This window comes from Doryrhamphus excisus, linkage group LG6, assembly GCF_037039965.1.
Source record: "Doryrhamphus excisus strain RoL-2023G ecotype Guam linkage group LG6, RoL_Dexc_Guam_v1.1, whole genome shotgun sequence".
NCBI classification, from domain to species: Eukaryota; Metazoa; Chordata; class Actinopteri; order Syngnathiformes; family Syngnathidae; genus Doryrhamphus; species Doryrhamphus excisus.
In genome coordinates, this window is record NC_136362.1 from 14,467,482 (window position 1) to 14,489,294 (window position 21,813).

A 21,813-nucleotide genomic window follows, 5' to 3' on the forward strand; every position below is an offset into this window, starting at 1 on the left:
CATCACAACTGTTTGACTAAGTGCATCTGTGAGTTACAAGAATTATCGGTCATAAATACACTACAAAAATGTGTTTTTAATACCACAAGATGGGACATTACAGCACAACTCTAGAATGACACCAATTTTTTGGAGCAACCCAGGAGTTTCTAAGCCATAAAGCAACGCCAAAGCAATGACACCATGAATTACAATCATAAAACATTGGATTCTAAAAGAGGAGCAGAGTCAGAAAACACAAATATGAGCGTAATAAGAAGCTTTGGGAAAATTATGAATGATGCATTTTTTTCCAAGTCTCTTCCAAAAATGACAAAAGTACTGTGCACATTTACCATAATGGAATCTCTATATGCAAGTATGTAGACTGGAAAATATGACTGGAAAATCCATGGCTGACTCACACTGCATATTTAATTAATGCAATTATGGTGTATTACCTCAAGGGAAGTTCCCTTGAGGTAATACACCATAATTCCAAATCAGACCAAATTTGCACAGAAAAGTATTATTATTTGTAGTATTATCATTATCATTACTATTATTTTTATTTAACACCTAACCCACAGTGCCCTGCAATGTCATTTTGCTTAATTGTAGCAATTTTTTTCAACCAATCATGCTGAAATTTTACATACATGCTTGTCAGTCCCCTAAAGAGGTGTACAAAATTTTGTTGTTGGGCTACGCACCCTAAAGTCACAGTGTTTTGCATAGTGCATTATGCTGTGTGAGAAATTTCAAGTCAATCAGACTTATGCGATTTAATATCATATATATATACACACAATATCAATAATAATATATATGGTGAACAGCATTTGTCCAAATAAATAGCACAGACACAGTAGGGGTGCATGATTTCACAAATGTTTACCATTTTGTGTTTTGTAGACGTAGCTTCCACAAACAGTCCATGCATCCATCCATCTTCTAAACAATCTCAATATCTTGATTTTTTTTCTACACGTGTCACACTTTAATACCCAAAAGTTGACATCCTGTCTCGTCAACATGGCAGATTATTTTGGTTGTGGAAAAACTACTCAGCTGCAGATGCTGCAGACTATAATGAAAGAGTGCACTGTATAATGACTGCGTCTTAATTCAGCTGCTTGAATCACAGTTTTTTTTTTCTTCTCTCAACTGTCGATTGGGTGGATCATCCCTGACCCAGTGGGCAAACATCAAAACAAAGCAGTAGCAAATAAGTAAAGCGTCATTTCATCACTAATACCTCTAATCCTATGCAAATGCAAAGAGGGGCAAGGGTTTAATAAGTAAAATTAATTTGAAGAGACATTAACTAAATGTAATGGCCTCTAACGATGTGCCGATCGGCCTATCACTCAGCTGAAGACACAGTGTAATTCAACACCTTGTATCGTTTGCGGAGAAAACAAACCTTTTCAAAGATACAAATAACTGTCACCAAGGCTAAGCAGTTGAAAGGCAAAAGATGCTCAGAAGATGAAAAAAGCACAGATGCTCATAGGAGAGCGCCGCTCTGACAGAATTAGTTCATTGCTTGCTCAAACTGCATGTCTGTTTGCAAGGGGAGTTGATGAAACACAGCGAAACAGGTGAGCGAAAGAAACTCCACAGAGTGCCGCGTGGATATAGTTTCATGGGGTTGATCTGCCCTCGCTGATGGTCAACTCCCTTCAAAGCTCATGTTTGCGCCCCCCTCCTTGCACTTAAAAGCCCAGCTGGAGTTTCCGCTCAGAATCAGTCAGGTGCCTCCCCCAGGGTGGGGATGGAGTGGAGGAAAAAAAAAGAGAGGAAGGAGGGGTGATTGAGTTTGTCTCAATCACATGTCTCTGCCCTTGTTTGCCAGGTCAGAGTCTCCTCACATCACCTTCTGAAGCCCCCCCACCACCAACACACACACATACAGGCCTGTCTGTTGTGTGGAACCAGGCCCAGGAGGCTTCTTTGATGAGTCACCCAGGCAGGGTGTCAGCACAAGTTACAAATTGAACACAGATTGAGCCTGAGACTACAAGACCGAAAGGGGAACAAAGATCATGGCCTTGAAACACCAACTAAGTTCTTACATGCTAACGTACAACAAGCTGCTTTTCATTCACATGTCACAGTCAAAGTCGAAATACTGACTGTGATTTTTCACACAATCCCGCACAGCTGCAAACAACAGCTTTGGAATCCTAAACTGGCGCGTTAAATAGCTTTCCAGCCTGCGTGTGTTCATATGCAGTATGCACCTGCTTACAGTTTGCTTGGGGTTTATGGACCAAGACCACTCTGGATGTTGACGACCGCTTGAGGACATCACATCTGTCAAGAAGGTTTTGTGTGTTAAGTGGCAGGCAATTTCCAATATAAACTTTTAGCGCACATGTGGATCAATCATTTTTGTTGCAAGACATAACTTTTATGTGATTTCTGCACTTCCTTTCTGAGACTCTCCAGTATGAACTTCTAAGCATCTCATGGACTTTGTCACAGAAAAGGACTACTTTTGCTCAAGAAGCGAATTCACATTGCACAGTATTTACTTCTCGGCATGTGGTCATTCGTCACAGTTAAGAGACTAGTTTTCTTCAAGAGGAGACTCAAGAAGACTCATTTTATTATAGAGGAGACTGAGGGCAAACCCACATTGCATTGAATGCTTTGTGAATTACACAGGGGGGGGATGTTGGTGACCTGTATTTACTTCTCGGGATCTCGCCATTTTTCACACTAAGAGATTAATTTTATTCAAGGAGACTGAGGGGCAAAACCAAGTTGCATTAAAAGCATCAAATGAATAAAAATGGAGATGTACAAAGGTACAGAGTGTTTTGCTATTCATCACAGTGAGGAGACACATTTTCTTCAATAGGAGACATCAAATGTGTCATTCACTTCAGGGAGTATTACCATGGTGGAAGATACTGTATCCATGCAATGTGGCTTTGGAGCAGGTCTGCAGTCTGTCATCCTAGCTGAAGCATGCAAAGGTGAAAGAAGCCATTGTTGCCTACCAACAGTTACTACAGTGTATGGCTTCTTCTTCTTCTTTCGCCTTTTCCCCTCAGGGGTCGCCACAGCAAATCAGTTGCTTCCATCCAACCCTGTCTTCTGCATTTGTCTCTCTCACACCAACTACCCTCATGTCCTCCTTCACTACATCCATAAACCTCTTCTTTGGTCTTCCTCTTCGCCTCCTACCTGGCAACATCCTTCTACCAATATATTCACTATGTCTCCTCTGGACATGTCCCAACCATCTCAGTCTGGCCTCTCTGACTTTATCTCCAAAGCCTCTAATATGTAATGTGATCGTATCCATCCTGGTCACTCCCAATGAGAACCTCAGCATCCTCATCTCTGCTACCTCCAGTTCTTCTTCCTGTCTTTTCCTCATGTAATGTAATGTAATGTCCCTCTGATGTACTCCTTCCTGATCCTATCCATCCTGGTCACTCCCAATGAGAACCTCAGCATCCTTATCTCTGCTTCATTCATTCATTTTCTACTGCTTATCCTCACAAGGGTGCTGGAGCCTATCCCAGCTGTCTTTGGGCGAGAGGCAGAGTACACCCTGGACTGGTCGCCAGCCAATCACAGGGCACATAGTATAGACAAACAACCATTCACACTCACATTCATACCTATGGACAATTTGGAGTCACCAATTAATCTAACATGTTTTTGGAATGTGGGAGTACCTCAAGAAAACCCACGCATGCACGGGCAGAATGGCTGATGCCGAGTTCGAGAGTGCAATCAAACTCGGGTCTCCTTGCTGTGTGAGGGATAACAGCTTGTCCGCCGTGCAGCCATCTCTGCTACAGCGTATGGTTAAATAATAATAATGTTCAAACTGCTAATCTATCAGGAAAGTCTGTGAAAAAAATGCAGACACATTCCTCTGCCCCCCCAACCCCCCACCCCCACTACTATCTCTGCAACACTGACCACTTTGACTGACTTGAGCACGATGACCTTGCCCCACTCCCTTCCACCAGCATTCCGTTCAATAGCGGCAGAAACAGGAGCGTTGATAAGAGATACACAGCTGGGGGAGATCTTGATGACGGACAGTTTCCTGCCCCTCAACCTGGATGAAGCCATTGTGCCAGCCCGCACACTCATTGGGCATAGATGCTACATGAGAGGGTCAATAGCGATAGCATAAGGCAAACAAAAGCGCTCTTTGTGCTCCACTTTTCGGTCTGGCTTTCTTCTCGTGGCATACTTATTCAATTTCCTGCACGGCAGGAGAGGGCTTCCTTATCTGAGCCTGTTTATACCTGCAAATCGGCTGGTGGCCTTTTGTTTGCAGGTGACCCACCCCTAGGTGACATTTAATTCTTGGACCACAAAAAAAAAAGTGTAGTCATGCTCTAAGGCACAAGCACTCAGCCTGAGGAGATTACTAATACAGTGAATGCAACAGAGCTGCATTCATTGCTTGAGGAGAGAGCCTGTCAAGGGAAAGAGAGTCAACACACATCATTCGTCTCATTCAAATCATATAGGAGCACTTGTAGTTAAAAGTGAGTCTCTGAGAGTAGGGGAATGAAAGAAGTCTGATGTTTTATTTGCAACACTTGACTATTTTGCACTTAAATATGCTGTCAAGTCCTCAAGCAAGAAGCTCGTCCAAAATCACTGCTGCTTCTCAAGTATTGACTAGAACTAGGAGAAGAGACCGTAATGCTGGTCTACACATTTTTGGAGTCGATCTGCTTCCGTGATAAAAGTGGCTTTAGGTTTAGGAATTCTTGGTTAACAATATTTATATTTTGAAAATATAAGTTGTACTTAAATATCTTAAGACCGTTGATTGAATATCTTATGAAAAACAAGCTAAAGTGACACTTAAAATAACAAAGTTCTTTTTATTCAGTACCAAAGCAATGCTTTTTGGTGGTAGGAAAAAGCACATCTTCTTTAATCCTTGATAAACACAATTTTTTTGAGCAAACATCTATACAATTGAGCGACCCAAAGCAGAAGAATGCTTAAAAGTTGTCACCTTTAAGGAAAAAAAAAACTAGTATTTAGAGCAACAAATTTTGGTTGAACATATCTCTATTTATGTGTGTTATTTAGCTTGTTTTCACTGAAATTAAATTATATTATTAAATGAACATGAAACCTAAACCCAACAGGTTCCTTGCTACCCTTTTTTCCAATATGTTTGTCTACACAACAATTACAAGTACAAAGAAGTGTTGGGGGGGGGGGGGGGGTATTATTTGAGTCCCTTCTTCCTGCTTGGTTTAATTTGTTATGACAGCTGAACCTTGCAGTCAAGCAGCAACTTACACAGAGCAAATACTAAATTCTGCTTTGGGCTTGTAAGCCGGACTCATCTATTATTTGAATTAGGCTGCCTGGATAGAAAAAAGTGGAGACAACATTTAAGAGAGGAAGGATTGAGGCGGGCATCTGCTCCGGTGTTTGTACAACTTGTTACTAGTCAAGCTGTGGACTGGGAGATGCCGCAAGTGAGATTTTATCGGAAAAATAAATAAAAAAATGTGATTTCCACCATGATAGATGAAGTATTTTCTCTTCTAACAGGACACAAGCAATCATGCCTAGACAGAGTGGAAGTTGAGGTCGAGGGCAAAGAGGCTTGCTTTTGCGTTCCCGTTTTGGATTAAAATATTACTGCTCCTTGTGCCTCATTGAAAGTAAACGCAGTCGGAAAATCGCTGTAATAAACGCTAGATGACCCCCATCAAGGATCGCATTGTATTTCATTTTCTCAGAGTGAAACACCGATTTATGCTTCTTTGGCTCATTTCAGTTCCACTTTCTGTTATGATTGAAAACTTTCACTCTGTCATTATTAAAATGGCGTATTGTTATTGGTATGGAGCACCGAATTCTGAATCACTGACAAAACTTTGTGGGTAAACATAAAGCGGGGTAAAAAATATAATAAATGTGTCAACATGGCGTTAAATCTGGATGAATCTGCACACAAGCCTGGAAAATGAAACCTCTGCGTCATTTGTTTGAAAGGCTTCCAGTTATTGGCTGTTCATCACGGTAAGGAAATTAATTTGATGCGTGAGGAGACTGAGAGCAAAACCATGCCGCATTGAACGATATTAAAACAATAAAAATGCAGGAGAAAACGAGGTTCCCCTGTGTTTACTTTCAGGCATCTAGCTGTTGTTCGTCACAGCAAGGACACTCAGTTAATCTGAGAGGACACTGAGGGCAAACCAAATTGATTGCATCAAAAACAACGATCTTTAATATTTGCTTTTTAGTATCTTGCTGTGCATCACATTAAGGCAGGGGTCGGGAACCTTTTTGGCTAAGAGAGCCATGAAGGCCAGATATTTTAAAAAGTGTATCTGTGAGAGCCATATACATTTTTTTAAACATTGAATGCAATAAAATGTGTGCATTTTTATGTAAGACCAACAGTTTTAGATATAATGGGCTCTAATTACGTAGACCAGGCACACTACTCCACGCCAATGGGGTGTGGCCAGCACACTTTCGTGAGCAGCGCAGTGTCTAATAATAAATCAAATACTTGTTGCCATTAATACAACTTCTGCTGCTGCATAGTTTTGCACCATACTCAGTATATTTCATTCTTTTGGCCATCTTTGCCAGAAGGCTTGGTTCTGCAGCTTTAGCTAGGTGACTATTTGACTAAAGGAGAAAATTTTATATTTACATGTTGACATCTCAATGACCGAGGTACACTACCGCATTACCCAGTAATAATCGAGTTTTGGTGTTTGACCTGGAAAATATCAGGAAAGATGGATATGGTCGGCCGTATTGCAGTAGAAAATAGATGGACAAATTAAAATGCATTAAAAAGTTGTTGATTTTTAATATTATTTTTAACAGTCATTTCTGTGATGTTTACTTTAAAATGTTAGCAAAAATACATTTTTATTGTGGTAAGAAATGCTTGAGAGCCAGATACAGTCATCAAAAGAGCCCTACCTGGCTCCCGAGCCATAGGTTCCCTACCTCTGCATTAAGGGGACTCTATTTATCAGAGACAAGATTGGGGGCAAAACTACATGCATTGTGCAAAAAATAATGCCAAAATGTCCTGTGGTTACTTATTATTGTATATCGCTCCGAGAAGAGATTGCGGGCAAAACCCAGTCCCATGAAATACAACAAAAATGTAGGAGAATCCTGTATTGAAATACCTTAGTGTTATTGTAATGGAGCAGAGAGCGCTGATAAAACTGTATAGGTAAATGGTAAATGGTAAAAATACAATAATTAAACATATCAACATTATGATAAATCTGGAGGACGTTGCACACAAACCCAGATGATGAACCCTCTGCCTCATTGCTTGAAAACCTTCCAGTTGGACGGAGTATGGAAGGCTCATGTATCAGAGTTTCCCCCCCCCCCCTCAGCACAGAGATTGACCAGTCATCTGTGACTCTCCCATGGTTTCTCTGATAATTCATGATTGCCCCGCCACGGAGCCACTGCATTCAATATGAATTCTAAAACGGCAAGCCAAGCATATCAATGGATGACAGACTGTGGACGTGGATGGCCCCGAGCCAGTGAGGAGTTAACGCACAATAGCTCCCCCCCATCGAGTGGAAGCCCAGGACTGGAAATACCAGTGCGGCACGAGGGAGGCTCTTCAATCAGCACAATGCATGGCACTGCTCGAGACAAATGTTGTGCTGAGACGTGTTGTTAACCTTAACGACCTTTTTGGGGAGAAACGCCAGTGTGCTGCTATGCTTCTGACAAGCGAGGAAGGTATAGTAGTGCTTTGGGAGGCACAAAATGTGAACGGGGAAAAAAAAAGGCAGAAAATCTTCCTGCTTGTTATGCCGTTAATTAAAAAAAATGAAACATTTTTATGGTGCTCATCCCTGTGCTCGCACCACTGCTAAACAAACATTTGCTCTTTATTCTGCAGCGACAACACAACAATCAAACCATTTGCCTTTTAAACACCCAAGCCAGCCAAGAATGTTGACAAAGACCACAGGAAGTAATCTCTACTAAATCTGCCCATTCTTTACTTTTTAAGTCTCAGATTTCAGCTTTCAGTGGCTCACAATAGGTAAGCGGCTGTGCACTTGTGGCTGCCGCCTCACACTCTTGTTTGTCTGGCTTTCTTGTCATATATCTGCAGAAGGAAACAGACGCCATACATGCGTGGCCTACTTTGGAGGTGTCTCGGTTTGTACTTTGGGTTATGTAACGACACTTATATGCGGCAGAGATCAAATTCGAATAATGAGCGTGAGAGGGGAATTTAAACAGACGTCTCAATAAAGTCACAGTCGTCCAAAGTCGTAAGCGCAGAACTACCTCTACTTAACATTTAATAGACTCTCAAGGGTCTAATAAATGTGATGGAGCAAGGAAGGCATCCACATATATACTAGTATCATAAGAGAGGAGAACGCTTAGACTATTTCTTAAAATAAAACCATCTCCGTAATGCTTATGATGCTCACAGCAGTCATTTTGACACAGGACACATGCAGGATTACTCAAAAAAAGAGGTGGTGCACGGGTCATGGAGGCAGCCATAAAAAACGGGTGACGATCTGGATAACAGGCAGACAGAACTCACACTTCCACACCTGTTTGTTCGTCATTCTCTAAGAACCAGGAAGTGGCCTACTAACTAACAAAACACATGGACTAACAAACTCAAAAATAACCCAATTCCTTTGTCCGCATCGCTGAGTGACATTGTGTATATATTGTGTGTGTATACGTATATACACAGTAATCCCTCATTTATCATGATTAAATGGTTCTGCAAAGTCGGATTCCTTATTTATAAATCAACTATTATCATAGAGCATAAAATGCCTGTTTACCTTCAACCCTGCAGTCACCTAATATACACTCATATTACCCAATATAGTAGCTATAATAAGGAATATAAGCATGTGTGTGTTTCTGTGTGTCTTCCGGGCATTGTGACGTCAGGGATTCAGAATTGACTTTTCGCTGGAGTGCGGTCACAACAGTAGCCCAGGTTATTTTTAGGATTATGATGATGATTATTATTGTTAACATTGTGCCTGTTCTGTGATAATTTAAACTGTGTAGGCTACAGTTCCTTCCATATTATGCTTTTCCACTTTTCTGACCTGTAAATGTTGTTCGAACATTGTATTGTCGTGTTAAACGATGCCAAAGTGTCGGATTATGAGGCTTGTACATTTTGGAAGTGAGCCCAGGAAGAAATTTTGGATGGCTCAATGAACTAAAATACAAAAACCATCTAAAAAGGGATCTATTATGCCTATTATCGGCCCTTTGTATTGAGTTGTGGACTCCTATAGAGCAGCTAAACACAATAAACCACACATTGAGCTTTCTAGATGTTTCAGATTCTGCATCTCTTTGTGTGGTGTTTCCTTGGATTTCTTGCTTCCGACCCGAACAGTCTGTTTAAATTATTTCACACACGGCCCACCTCCATGCACATGCACTCCACTAGTGCCGACTTTCGCTCCTCTGGATTGTGCCACTGAAGTGCGTGATTTGTATGAATGCATGGTAAGTATAGGTCTTAACACATATTAAACACAGGGTAAACATGTACAGTATTGCCTGTGCTATTATTTTGCTGACTAACACACCACATGGTGACGGTGACTGACAATCAGACTGACTTGAAATTTCTCACACAGCTCAATGCGCTGAGATTAAAACACCCAGCAATAAACACACGTGTACAATACCAAATCAGATTATGACAACACCCTGCTGTTTCCCAGCAATAACACTTAGTTTTTCACTTTTATATTTGTCCTCTTCAAAGCACTTTTCCACAAACCATCCGACTTTGATTCTCCCCGCCCCCTTTTTTCCCCTCCTATTTTCTTACAAATTGCTGTATTTTACCCTCCAAAATATCCCAGGCTGGACCGCTGCCCACCCCGCCCCCTTTCGTCTTATCACCTATTTTTGTAATTAACAAGCCTCACAGATATACAAACATTTTGAAAAAAAAATGGATGGCCTAATGGTTCTTTTCTAACTGAGGTGACTGCTCCTCTCTCTGCTCTCCTCTTCCTGGGAATGTCTGACCTATCAACCGTGTCCCAATCACAGGCTGTACAAGTATATTATAACTAATATATGTATAAAAAAAACAAAAAAAAAAAAACACCCAGTGTAACTCAATGGTGTTTCGTCGTAAAGCCATAAAATGCTGTCTACAGAAGTACTACATGATGTTCACTATAGGAAGTTGAAACCACAACTGCTACAAACAGTATTGCTTGGTTCAATAAGAAACTGCTATGGAAACAGGAGTTGAGAACAGTCTATGTAAAAAGATTACTGAAATGGATCAATAATTTGAACCATGATCTATACAGGAACACCACTAACCTCCTTAGATGGTCAAAGTAGGTCATAGAACCAATCTGCTATGTTTTGGTCAAAACTTGATTATCTTCTTCCCTTTCACAGGCCAGGAGGTCAATACAAACAGATGTTTCATTGGCTGGAACCAGAGATGCTAAGATGGAGAATTCTTAGGGTAGCTTGAGGATCCCCAGGGTATGACAGGCCATAGGTGCAGTGTATACTAGATAGATTGTGATAGTTTCCAAAAGGAACACACACACATTCCTTATTGATGAACGCTTCATATGCATTCTTTGCACCGAGGACCCACACATCAGCTGAAACCCAAAACCTGGCATTTCTGCATACCAAAGCACTAGTCTGTCTTTTAAGTGTTTCTCCAGGTCTGCTTCACTCTACCTTCAAGCCAAATCTGACATCTCATCTTCAAAAACTGCAGTAGTATTTCTTTGGAAGACTTTTTGTTGAAAAATTACAGCCAATAAATGCATGAAAGGCAGCTTGGATCGCGTGTTCCGTAGCTGTTGGATGCGATGAAAAGTAAATCTATCACAAAACCAAAAAAAAGCAATGAAAGATTCCAAACTAAAAAGAAATGCACTACGTACTATAACCCACAATCAATGCTTGGCACAAAAGCGTGCTATTTGGGTTTACTTTGTTTCATGTACAATGAAAATGAAAAGGGGTACTGGGAGTGGAGCTGTAATGATCGTCATCAAGCAGCATTGGTGGTTTTGATGGGATGTAACAGACGGGAGTGTTTTGTGACAATACTTGTAATTACAGCCATCAAAAGTGAGAGAAAGAGGCTTTGGATGCCACTGCAGACAATAAAACACTGAGGCGTTCTTGGCACTGAATTAAGGGGCCCTGCTTTTGATGGTGACAGGTAAACCGGCTGCATGGAATTTCTTTGGGCGGTGATACGATATGCGATTGCAGCATCTCAAAGAAGATCGCAGATGCAACCTTTAAAGTTGCATTCACTACAAATACAATATAATATAATGATATTATAGCTTTACATATACTATTATGTATTTTACATGCAGAAAATAATGTGAAATACCGTATTTTCCGGACTATAAGTCACACTTTTTTTCATAGGTTGGCTGTTCCTGCGACTTATACTCCAGAGCGACTGATAAATGAAAAAACTGACTGGACACCTTTTCTGTTCATGTTTATTTTTTGTGTAGCTGAATAACCATTGTGTTAGCATATCTTACACCTATTCAGCCTGTTCGCTATTCTTTTATTGTTAGAACTTGCCTTCCAAGATGACGTAATGTCTGTTTTGGTCACGTGGTTAAAATAAATTGGGAAGTAGTAAGACTCAAGTGTGATTATTTAATTTGAGGTATTTTAAAGAATATTTTTCTTGATTTTGGTTGGTTTGTTGTGCTTTGAATGTTTTTCATGTTCGAAATGAAGAAGGGGAAAAAATAAAAAAATTAATTACCTGCAAAAAATGCGACTTATGTATGTTTTTTTCTACCTAATTATGCATTTTTGGCCTTGTGTGACTTATACTCCGGAGTGACTTATAGTCCAGAAAATAAATTAAAAATTATGTTTCTTATCTTCTTTATCAGATTGCTGGCACTCGCAACTTTCTTTGGACCCATGGAGTGTTATTTAGCAGTCACAATCAATAAAAATGAAGAGTGACTCAGCAATGCAGAGGGTGTTTTGTTTGGGCATTTGATTTTGCAGAACAATAAAGCACAAGCAAAATGACTAATTTCAACCCAAAGTGTGAATACAGCCTACAAGATTTTTTACATACTCTGGATGTGAAGCATGTGTCAGTAAAAGCGGCCATGAGGGTGTCAAGAAATTCCTAATGAATTGAGCATAAATCCTTTATAGTCTGAGGGGTATAAACTTTGAAACCTTGCTGCAAAACCGCGTTTCAATCCTTTCAGTATGACCACAACGATATTCAAGGCATTCATAAGCTGAATAGTAAACTGCTTCTTGAAAGGTTGGCCAGAATCTCATTAACGCCACACGCCGCCACGGTAACTCACCTTGTGACAAGTGGCAACAGCAGAGCAGGAGGAGGAGGAGGCAGGCAAGGAGTGGACACCTCTGCGGTGAAGAGGCCATTGTGCCTTGTTAGCAAGCAGTCCAGAAGCCGAATGGCCAATAAGGGTGGTTTGGAAGTATTTCAGTGGCAAGATCAAGAAGCAAGAGTAAAGTCAACGATCTGTGGTTCACTGAAATCACCGGTCATAGTCTCATCTGCAAAAAAAGAAAAAAACACACACAAAAAAAGGCAGCATTAAAATTGAGCAAATTGAGCATAATTATCATACCAGCCTGCAGTGTTATCTTGCATTTGGCTTTTTACGTGCAAGCTTTGGTGACATTATTGCAAAAACACTAATCTGGATTTAACATTTGCACACTTGATGCTGCTTAATGGTTTTACGTCCGCTCAGCTGTCAGCTGTCGAACACACGCTCAACTGCAGTGTAGCTGAATTTTCTAAATCCGTTTTTAAGTATTGAGGCTGGTCACACTCATTGACATTGAAAGCCTGGATTTTACATGTACTAGTATAGTCATGTGAAAACATTTGTGATGCACGCATGCATTGGAGCTTGCTAGTGACTCGGCTAAACGTCTTAAAGTTACAGTGAATGTTTTGTAGAGTGTAAGAAATTTCAAGTTAGTCGAGAAGCACAGTCAACACAGTAAGCAAATTGGAGTCTGTGACTTCTGATACTGTAGCATCCACAGCTAAGGCACGGAAACAGAGCAACCTAACTTTAGCATGTGTGTTTATTTTTGCCATGTCTAGCCATGTATCCTCAAGTGTCTGGGGGCACGGTGGCCGAGTTATTAGCATGTAGGCCACAGAGTCAGGAGATCAGGAACACCTGGGTTTGAATCTCTGTTTGGGCATCGATGAATGTGAATGGTTGTTTATCTATATGTGCCCTGCGATTGGTTGGCGACCAGTCCAGGTGCGGCCCGCCTCTCACCGGAAGACACCCACAACTGTAGTGAGGATGAGATGTTACAATGGCAAATCTGCTCAACCAGGGAATGACAGTACTGGTCACCCATACAGCATGCAGTGTTATGTCTACCTTTTCCAGTGGAAATCCACATAAACAGTATATACTATATACTGTACATGTCAATTTCCATTGGAAAAAGGAGGCCCAATCCCGGTTCCAGGTGTGCCATGTTGATGCCGTATGGATAACCAGTACTGTTGCTCACCAGTTGAACAGTTTTGCCATTTATCACATTTCCAGTGGAAATCCACATATCCACTACATGTTGATTTCCATTGGGAAATAATAGTCATATTATTGCAACGCCCTTTGGGTTGCCTTTTGTGGAGTAAGGTGCTAATTCATTTTCATTCCCAAGGAAATTGTTTGGGAATGTGGACATGTGTTGCCCCTGAGAGAAAATTACAAAGCCAAAGATGAATTAAGCAATATTATATGATTGGATGTTCGGTAAGTGCTTTGAAGGGGTGTCATGACATCAATGTAATTTGGTTGTTTTCTGTCCATAATCTTTTCTCAAAGCTTCTTGCAGAAAAAGACCAATTTTCCAGCAACAATAAGTGATAATAACTCACTGGTGCTAAATGAGAGGCACACTTTGCTCCTTAATTAAAAAAAAACAAGCTCACATGTGCTCAAAATGCTATTATGCGTAATAAATAGGAGCAAAAGTCTAATTAAGGGTGATGCTTGTCTCTTAGCCCTTATGGAGTAAATCTCTCTCTCCCTGCTGTTCAGTCATATCAAAGCTTGAGGAAACAAGTTTAACAGAAATGGGAAAACTTTGTCTTTCACACCTGCTAGGGAGCCAACATAAAAACAAAGAAAATTGTGTTCTTGGCACTTATTTGACAGTCGCCAACGCGTCACAAATGAATGCCTCATTCTCCAACTCATCCCTGTTCTACTTTACCCGTTTCCTTATGAGGAAGAGCGAGGGGAGGGAGATGGGGGGGGGCGGCGGGGATGCTGTCGCTCCGGCAACACGCACATGACTGCTTTGTGAGCTTACTTTTGTCTTCTTCGTTATCGAGGGCGGTGCAAAAAAAAAAACAGCCTTTGTCTGCAGAGACAGCAAAAAGGTTGCAGGCTGAGACACACGAGCACTGCAGACAGATAAGCTGCTTATGAGAGTCAAACACTAAGGAGGAATGGGTTTTGTTGTGTCCTACGTAAAATGCCACATACTCAAACACAATGAGACATAACACATAAATGCATGTACGCAGGATTTACATACAGTTTTGTGTTGTGTTTACTCCCATGTGGTTGCCATCCAATGCACATACACCACTAGGAATCAGTCATGATTCAGATGATGAAGTAGCTGTACCCACGAATCATAGATGTATCGTCCTGTGTGGCACAGTTCTTTTTGATACACAGCGGATGCATTTTACTCACCATGGGTGTGTTGTTGGCCTTGTGTGTGTGTCTGTGTGTGTATACATCATCGATGAACAATCCAAATAATCCAATCCTAAACTTGCTAGATATTATTTGTGGCACGTTTTGCAGGGTGCAAAACTTACATCACTCTCACAAAAGACAGGAAGTCCCACACTCAACAGACATGCTTGTTGTGGATGCTGCAGCGGGGGTGGTGCTCATCGGCTCGGTGTTATCGGCCGATATCGCTACCGTGCTTTTTCACTGATATCATCTGATCCCAATCGGTAGCCGATCGATTGGAGCACCCCTAGAATATACATGCAAAACTATACCCACATCTACAACCCGCAAGGCATGCTGGGTAACCTTGCAATTGTTACTCTCCCTCACATGCAATTTGGGTGGCCGCCTATCATTAAGTGGTGAAGATGGCTTCCTCAGACAAACCCGTTGAGAATCACTGATTCATACAATACATGAATCATTCATTCATTGATTCATTTTCTACCGCTTTTTCCTCACGAGGGTCGCGGGGGTGCTGGAGCCTATCCCAGCTGTCTTCGGGCAAGAGGCGGGGTACACCCTGGACTGGTGGCCAGCCAATCACAGGGCACATATAGACAAACAACCATTCACACTCACATTCATACCTATGGACAATTTGGAGTCGCCAATTAACCTAGCATGTTTTTGGAATGTGGGAGGAAACCGGAGAAAACCCACTCATGCACGGGGAGAACATGCAAACTCCGAGATGGTCGAGGGTGGAATTGAACCTAACGCTAACCACTAGACCGCCGTGCCGCCGTACATGAATCATACTAACCTGAAATAAAACTCAAGAGCTAACGGGTGGAATATATATTGCGGTTGTCTACAACTCATTGCAATTTTTGCACCATGAAATTATATCATCAACAATGGGATAATTAAAACTCAAGCGGTGTCACGTGGGATACACAGCAGTCGTCTATCTTTTTATTATTTCTATTATAATGAAGCTAAAATCGCGGCGCAGTCAGATCTTGATGGTCTCGCCACGCCTCGCTAATGCGATAAATATTTCTGGCACCGTGAAATCCTGCTAAAGTTTCACACAAGCACAATTTAGGTCATTGCTGAAGTCATCCTATATATGTGATGAGTGCCTGCTCAGAAGGGAGGACAGCTGATGGACAGCCAGCTGGATCACCATCCAGCTTGACGCACTTATTTATCATTTTCATCACACCTCCACTGCCAATGAATCTTCCAGTTAGACCAGGCTGGTTATGTTTTTTTTAATTTGCTGCTCAATAATTAAATCTCCAGTCCAGGGTGCACCCTGCCTTTCGCCTGAAGTCAGCTGGGATAGGCTCAAGCATACCCCCTGCAACCCTAATGAGGATAAGCGGTATAGAAAATGGATGGATTGCACGTCACAATATGTACGTATATCATGTCACAATATGAGACCCTGGGCCGATGTGGTAACACCAATGGTGGTTGACAGCAGGAGATCGGAAGCTGTTAAGGGGACACCCCCAACACCCCACAGGCCCTTCTGGCCTGCTGAGCCTCGGAGTCCCTCCAGACACTGGGGGGGCGAGAGCCCGCCAATGCAAGCTTGCCCTCATCGCTCCAGGGTTCTTTCTCCCGATTAGCCCGGCATGCGACATCACCCTGCTGAGTAACATGTCTTCTTTCTCCCTTAAGCTGGGAGGAGCTCATCTTCCTAAAAATACTGTTTTTGTTTGGTGGGATTTTCACCACTGAAGTCGACAAGACTTGGGGAAAAGGGATTAGGTGATTAACATCAAGATGCTTTACACAAGTACTGACAGATGCATCATAATTTCTCAGGGTGGGGCTGAGAGGTTCTCAAGCAGAAAATTAGTTGAAGAGGTAAGTGAAGCATCGCGAAACCCTCCAAGATTGTGCAGAGGCATTATCTACACACCAGCGGGGGCAGAACTTGGGAATAACTGGACTAAAATCGTTAGATTCACGTTGTAAACTGTTGACAAGTCAGGTCTGTTGAAAGTTAAATGTTGGAAGTGATAAGAAGATGTATAGAATGCTAATTAAAGCATTGAAGTATGGGTCCTGATCGAGGACGTTTACACAGTTTTATCAGTAAATGCAAACTTTTGTGAAAAGAAATTATTATTAGTATCCTAATTAATTTAAAAAAAAGTTATAGTGTTGAAGAACCTAAGCATTATTGCCTTTCCACCTCCCAATTGGACTCAAATGAATGTCCATGCAAACTGCTGAATTATAAAAATTGTGGTATGTTTTTGGCTTGAGCACAAGTCTTATTTATGTCTTAATTGGTTTATTTTATCTGATTACATCTACTATATTGGCTAATATCAGTGTAAATGTATCTATTAATTAATAATATCAACAAGTCTACAACATTAAAAACTTGTTATTTAGAAGGTTGTAAACAAGTGTTCGATGCTCTATGAAAATATTCAATTGACAAATGGACGTTGGGCCACTGCAATGATTCATCAGCTTCCTGTGTCCACCTGAGGAAGCCTCCCTCTGGGCTCTTGGCCCCTCTGGCTCCCTCTCCCCCTATCACCAATTAAATGCTTTTCTGGGATTAAATGGATAATGGGAAGCCATCAAAATAGTAGTTGTTGTTGTTTTTTTTTTTATTTAAAACTTGCATTGGTACTTGAATTGTATATTTCTTAGTTACCTTTTGAGTGTTAAGTTACTGTATGGTGATTTTAGTGTTATTTGTAAGATGACACCAAGCTCATTGTGAGTTCTCTCATAGTTCATGATTGCGAATTATAGTCTGGTTCGGCCTATATATACAAATCTGTTTTTCTCTCTAAATTTAGTGGGTGAAGTATATACATGGTATATAGTTACACACGAAGGAGGTCATACATTGAGGAAACCACGCCACCATGAGCAAGCACTTCAGCAACAGATGCTTAGAAAAACTAAAACCAGTGCATGTCATCAATATGATTTTAAAGCTCCATAATCATACTGCTTCTAATTCCTAATTCTTCTGGAAAGACAAAGTTATTAAAAAATGATTTATGGCCTCCCGCACAAACCTATCCGTACAACCAAAGAAATAAATAAAACTCCTTTTCCTTTGTTCGCCTGAATAAAAACATATATTTATATAGTCTCCTTGGATTTGTATTTCGATTACCAGTATATTTGTCTGAAAATGACCAGCGACAACATGAAAAATGATACACAAACATTCCCGACATCTGTTTTCCTTTTGTCTCCCACACACTGGAGCATACACACACAGTTGAAACCCAAGGAGAGAGCTCCATCATCGGTGAAGATAATGGAGAAAGTTGCAGCCCGTGGTGAATTTTTCACATCCACCTGATAGGAATAATAAGCAAGCGTTTAAAAAGAGGACAGCAGGTAATTAAAGGATAATTAAAACAAATGGATGGAAGGAGACGGGCCCACATGTCTTAACATGAAATGAATGCGAGGGCTCCTTTGACAAAGCCAGCCTCACTCGAGCTGGAGAGGCGTCCGCTGAAAGAGAGAGAGAGAGAGGGAAGGAGGCTTGTTGGTGGGATTCTATAACAAAATAGATGAGCGGGGGAATGCAGAAGAATGGAGGGGTGGTGGTAAGGGGGGGTGCAGAAAGAAAGGGGCGGAAGGGTCGCCGAGGAGGATTGACAGCCTGTGAATACGGTCTGACCTCCCCGGCTTTTCCTCCAACTTTCCTCCAAAGGCTTAGAGGAGACAAAAATAAAGCCCGGGAATGTTAATTTATTTTCAATTGTCAGCGCCAAGAAAGGGGGAGATGATGAGCGCATACATACATATCAAGTGGGAAAGGAACAAAACCAAAACACAAGTCCAAGTGTAATACTCACAGTGACATAGAGACGTGGTTATGCTGCCATTCGTCCTCAAATACTAATTTTAGGGAACATTCTGCCCCGCCCCATGTGCCCTTTTTACTTCACAAAATAGTTGACACATAAGGTTTGGTACTTTGGTTTGGTTTTGACCAAAAAACACTTGGTTCGCTCTTTGTTGCAGTCACACTGTTTATTGTTGTCATGGAACCAAAGGCTGCACAAACGTATACATGAAGTACGGACCTGATTGGGAAGCTTTTGTGACCTATTACGTAACTTCATTCAAATATTCCACACCACAATGCTGTCTTATTTTTATATTCTTCTATATTTACTGGCTTCAATTTCACAAAAAGCCTCTAAAATATACTTTTAAGGAGCTTTCGTGACCTACGTATTGTGTCATAACGCTAATATTTCAAACCGAAATGACATACATATGCTGGGTTTTCTGTGTGTTGGCGCTCACCAAGTCTCCCATGATAGTAGTAGCAAACAAACCCTTTCCATGATGCTATTTTTTTTACGGAAGTAGCGTTAGTTCTCATCTAAGAGCGCTGTGAAATCTAAGCGCACAAATTTTTAATGATCGAAATCTTCTTCTTCCTCCTCTTTCAGCTTTTTCCCTTCAGGGTCGCCACAGCAAATCAATCTCCTCCATCCAACCCTGTCTTCTGCATCTGTCTCTCTCACACCAACTACCCTCATGTCCTCCTTCACTACATCCATAAACCTCCTCTTTGGTCTTCGCCTCCTACCTGGTAGCATACTTCTACCAATATATTCACTCCTCACTCCCAACCATCTCAGTCTCTGACTTTATCTCCAAGGCCTCTAATATGTAATGTGATCCTATCCATCCTGGTCACTCCCAATGAGAACCTCAGCATCCTCATCTCTGCTATCTCCAGTTCTTCTTCCTGTCTTTTCCTCAGTGGCACTGTCTCAAACAACGTGGCTGGTCGCACCACAGTTTTGTATACCTTTCCTTGATGATGAAAATACTGCAAGTATATACACAATAAAACGCCTGTTTTCATATTCTACTACATTTACCAGATTTGATTTCACCAAAAGCTTATAAAATAGACTTTAGAGAGTGCCACTGTCAGCAGAGGTTAGACAGATACCACTACCAAAGCATTTTATCTTCCATATTTGTCATTTCATCATAATGGTCCGTGTGTTTGGTTTGTGTCGCATCCACATTTTAGCTTTTAACAGAACCAAACATGAGTGAAAAGTGTGAATGCACCCTAAAGGAACTTTTCTAAAAAAAAAAAAAAAAAAAAAAAAAAAGAAAACAACCCCAAGATACTTTCTCTGAGTAATGGGTGCATCGTGATGCACCTGAGACACTTCTTTGTTATGTCAGCCCTGTCAGGACGACGCTTTTAAAGCCCGCGGGGGATGTGGTGTCATTTCCTCGTCTCTAGCAGCTACGTTTCCACTGCCAGAAACATCAAGCATCTGTGTGCATTTCCTCATCATAGCTAAGATAAGCTATATGAGGAGGAGGCAACCGGAGCAGGTTGTAGAAGTCGGTTTAGGGTTTCAAAACCTCCTCATATTTAGACAAAAATCAAGAAGATGTGAAGGTCTTGCAAAGAATGAGGTCAGCATGTTTCCAACAGACATCATTCTCTCATCCTAAGCAAACGCAACTAAATTAAATGCAACAAAAATCCTGTCCTTACACAGATAATAATGCTCGGGTTTGAACTTTATATAAAAAGATGCATGCCTCTAATATTCGGTATTGGTATAATACGTATATTTATATTGGAAGTGACACAAAAAAGTAGTAAAAGTTTGTAAAAGAGGACTGGGATCAAATGAGCTCTGCTTCTTCCTACTACTTTTCAGACAATAATAATAATAATAATAATAATTTATTTAGAAGCAATTGAAAAATTATGAACATTAAATATTTTTTTACAGTCTTTTCACACGTTCTTGTTTCGTAGTTGGGCTGCTGAGTGGTTAGCATCTTGGTCACACAGTCAGGAGATCGGGAAGACCTGGGTTTGTGTGTGGGTTTTCTCCGGGTACTCCGGTTTCCTCCCACATTCCAAAAACATGCTAGGTTAATTGGCAACTCCAAATTGTCCATAGGTATGAATGTGAGTGTGAATGGTTGTTTGTCTATATGTGCCCTGGGATTGACTGATTGGTGTACCCGACTTCTTACCCAAAGTCGGCTGGGATCGGCTCCAGCATACCCCACGGATGGGATGGATGCATGTTTCATAGTTTGCACAAACATATTGTCAATCAAACCTAGCATTTATATGTATTATATATGTATTGTATGGGTATTTAAATGTACCATACCATTTGCCATACTTGGCACACTCGGGATGCAATAACATACATTTCAACAGGTGTTTTGAGGAAGTTCCTATATTATTCAAACTCAAATTGAAAACACTTGCAGCTATCAGATAAATGGTTCCAGACAAAAAAAGGAAGAAGTGGAACAGAACACCTTGGAGAAAAAGTGTGTTTAAATATTCTTCTTCTGCGGAATGGAGAGGCCACAAAGCCTGCTGAGTTCCATTCTTTTATTGAGAACCCAGCACACACAACAGTTGGTGTGTTTGGGGCTCTTGGCCAAGTGATGGAGACAGGAGATAAGACAGGGAGCTACGGAGCCAGATTGACATGGTGAAACATGAGTTGGGGTGACCACGAAACAAAAAGTCCAGTGAACAAAGACGACCCAAACACAAGCATGTAAGCAAAATGTAATCAAATGCCTAAAGGTGCCAGTCTGTGATTTCCCCCCAAGATTGTATTAACAATTAATTGTGTATTAGGGAATAGCCTATAGGGAATAGGCTTCAACTTATCCATGACACTATTGAGGCAGACTATTTTAACCAGAATACAACCAGCAGTGATGCAAAAACAATGCCACTGTTTCAGAGGTTAGGATTTTATTTTACGTGTTTGACGGAGTGACACTATTTTAAACTCAATCATAACAACAACTATTTAGTGTACTATAGTAGTAGTGACATAATCATCGTCATTTTAATGACCCGGATAGGTTGAGCAGCACGACAATGTTAACAATAAACGACGTAAACCAACAAATGTCTCTTGATTGATACAACATTTTTTTACTAGGCCCGGTTTTGTGTCATATTTTCGACTGATGCTACTTGCATCCTGCAAAGTCAGCGTTAACGTCTTAACCACATTAAAAA

General features: G+C 41.0%; 1 protein-coding gene across 11 annotated transcripts in view; it reads right to left on the reverse strand.

Moving 5' to 3' along the window:
• The window catches only part of adgrl2b.1 (adhesion G protein-coupled receptor L2b, tandem duplicate 1), a 111,946-nt gene that overhangs the window by 72,288 nt on the left and 17,845 nt on the right, over positions 1-21,813 (reverse strand). For all 11 annotated transcript variants that reach the window (XM_058065688.2, XM_058065687.2, XM_058065686.2 and 8 more), the window contains exon 2: positions 12,360-12,573. In XM_058065688.2, the coding sequence (XP_057921671.2) occupies positions 12,360-12,438 (79 nt within the window). In that variant the 5' untranslated portion in view covers positions 12,439-12,573. The remainder of the gene's footprint in view (positions 1-12,359; positions 12,574-21,813) is intronic.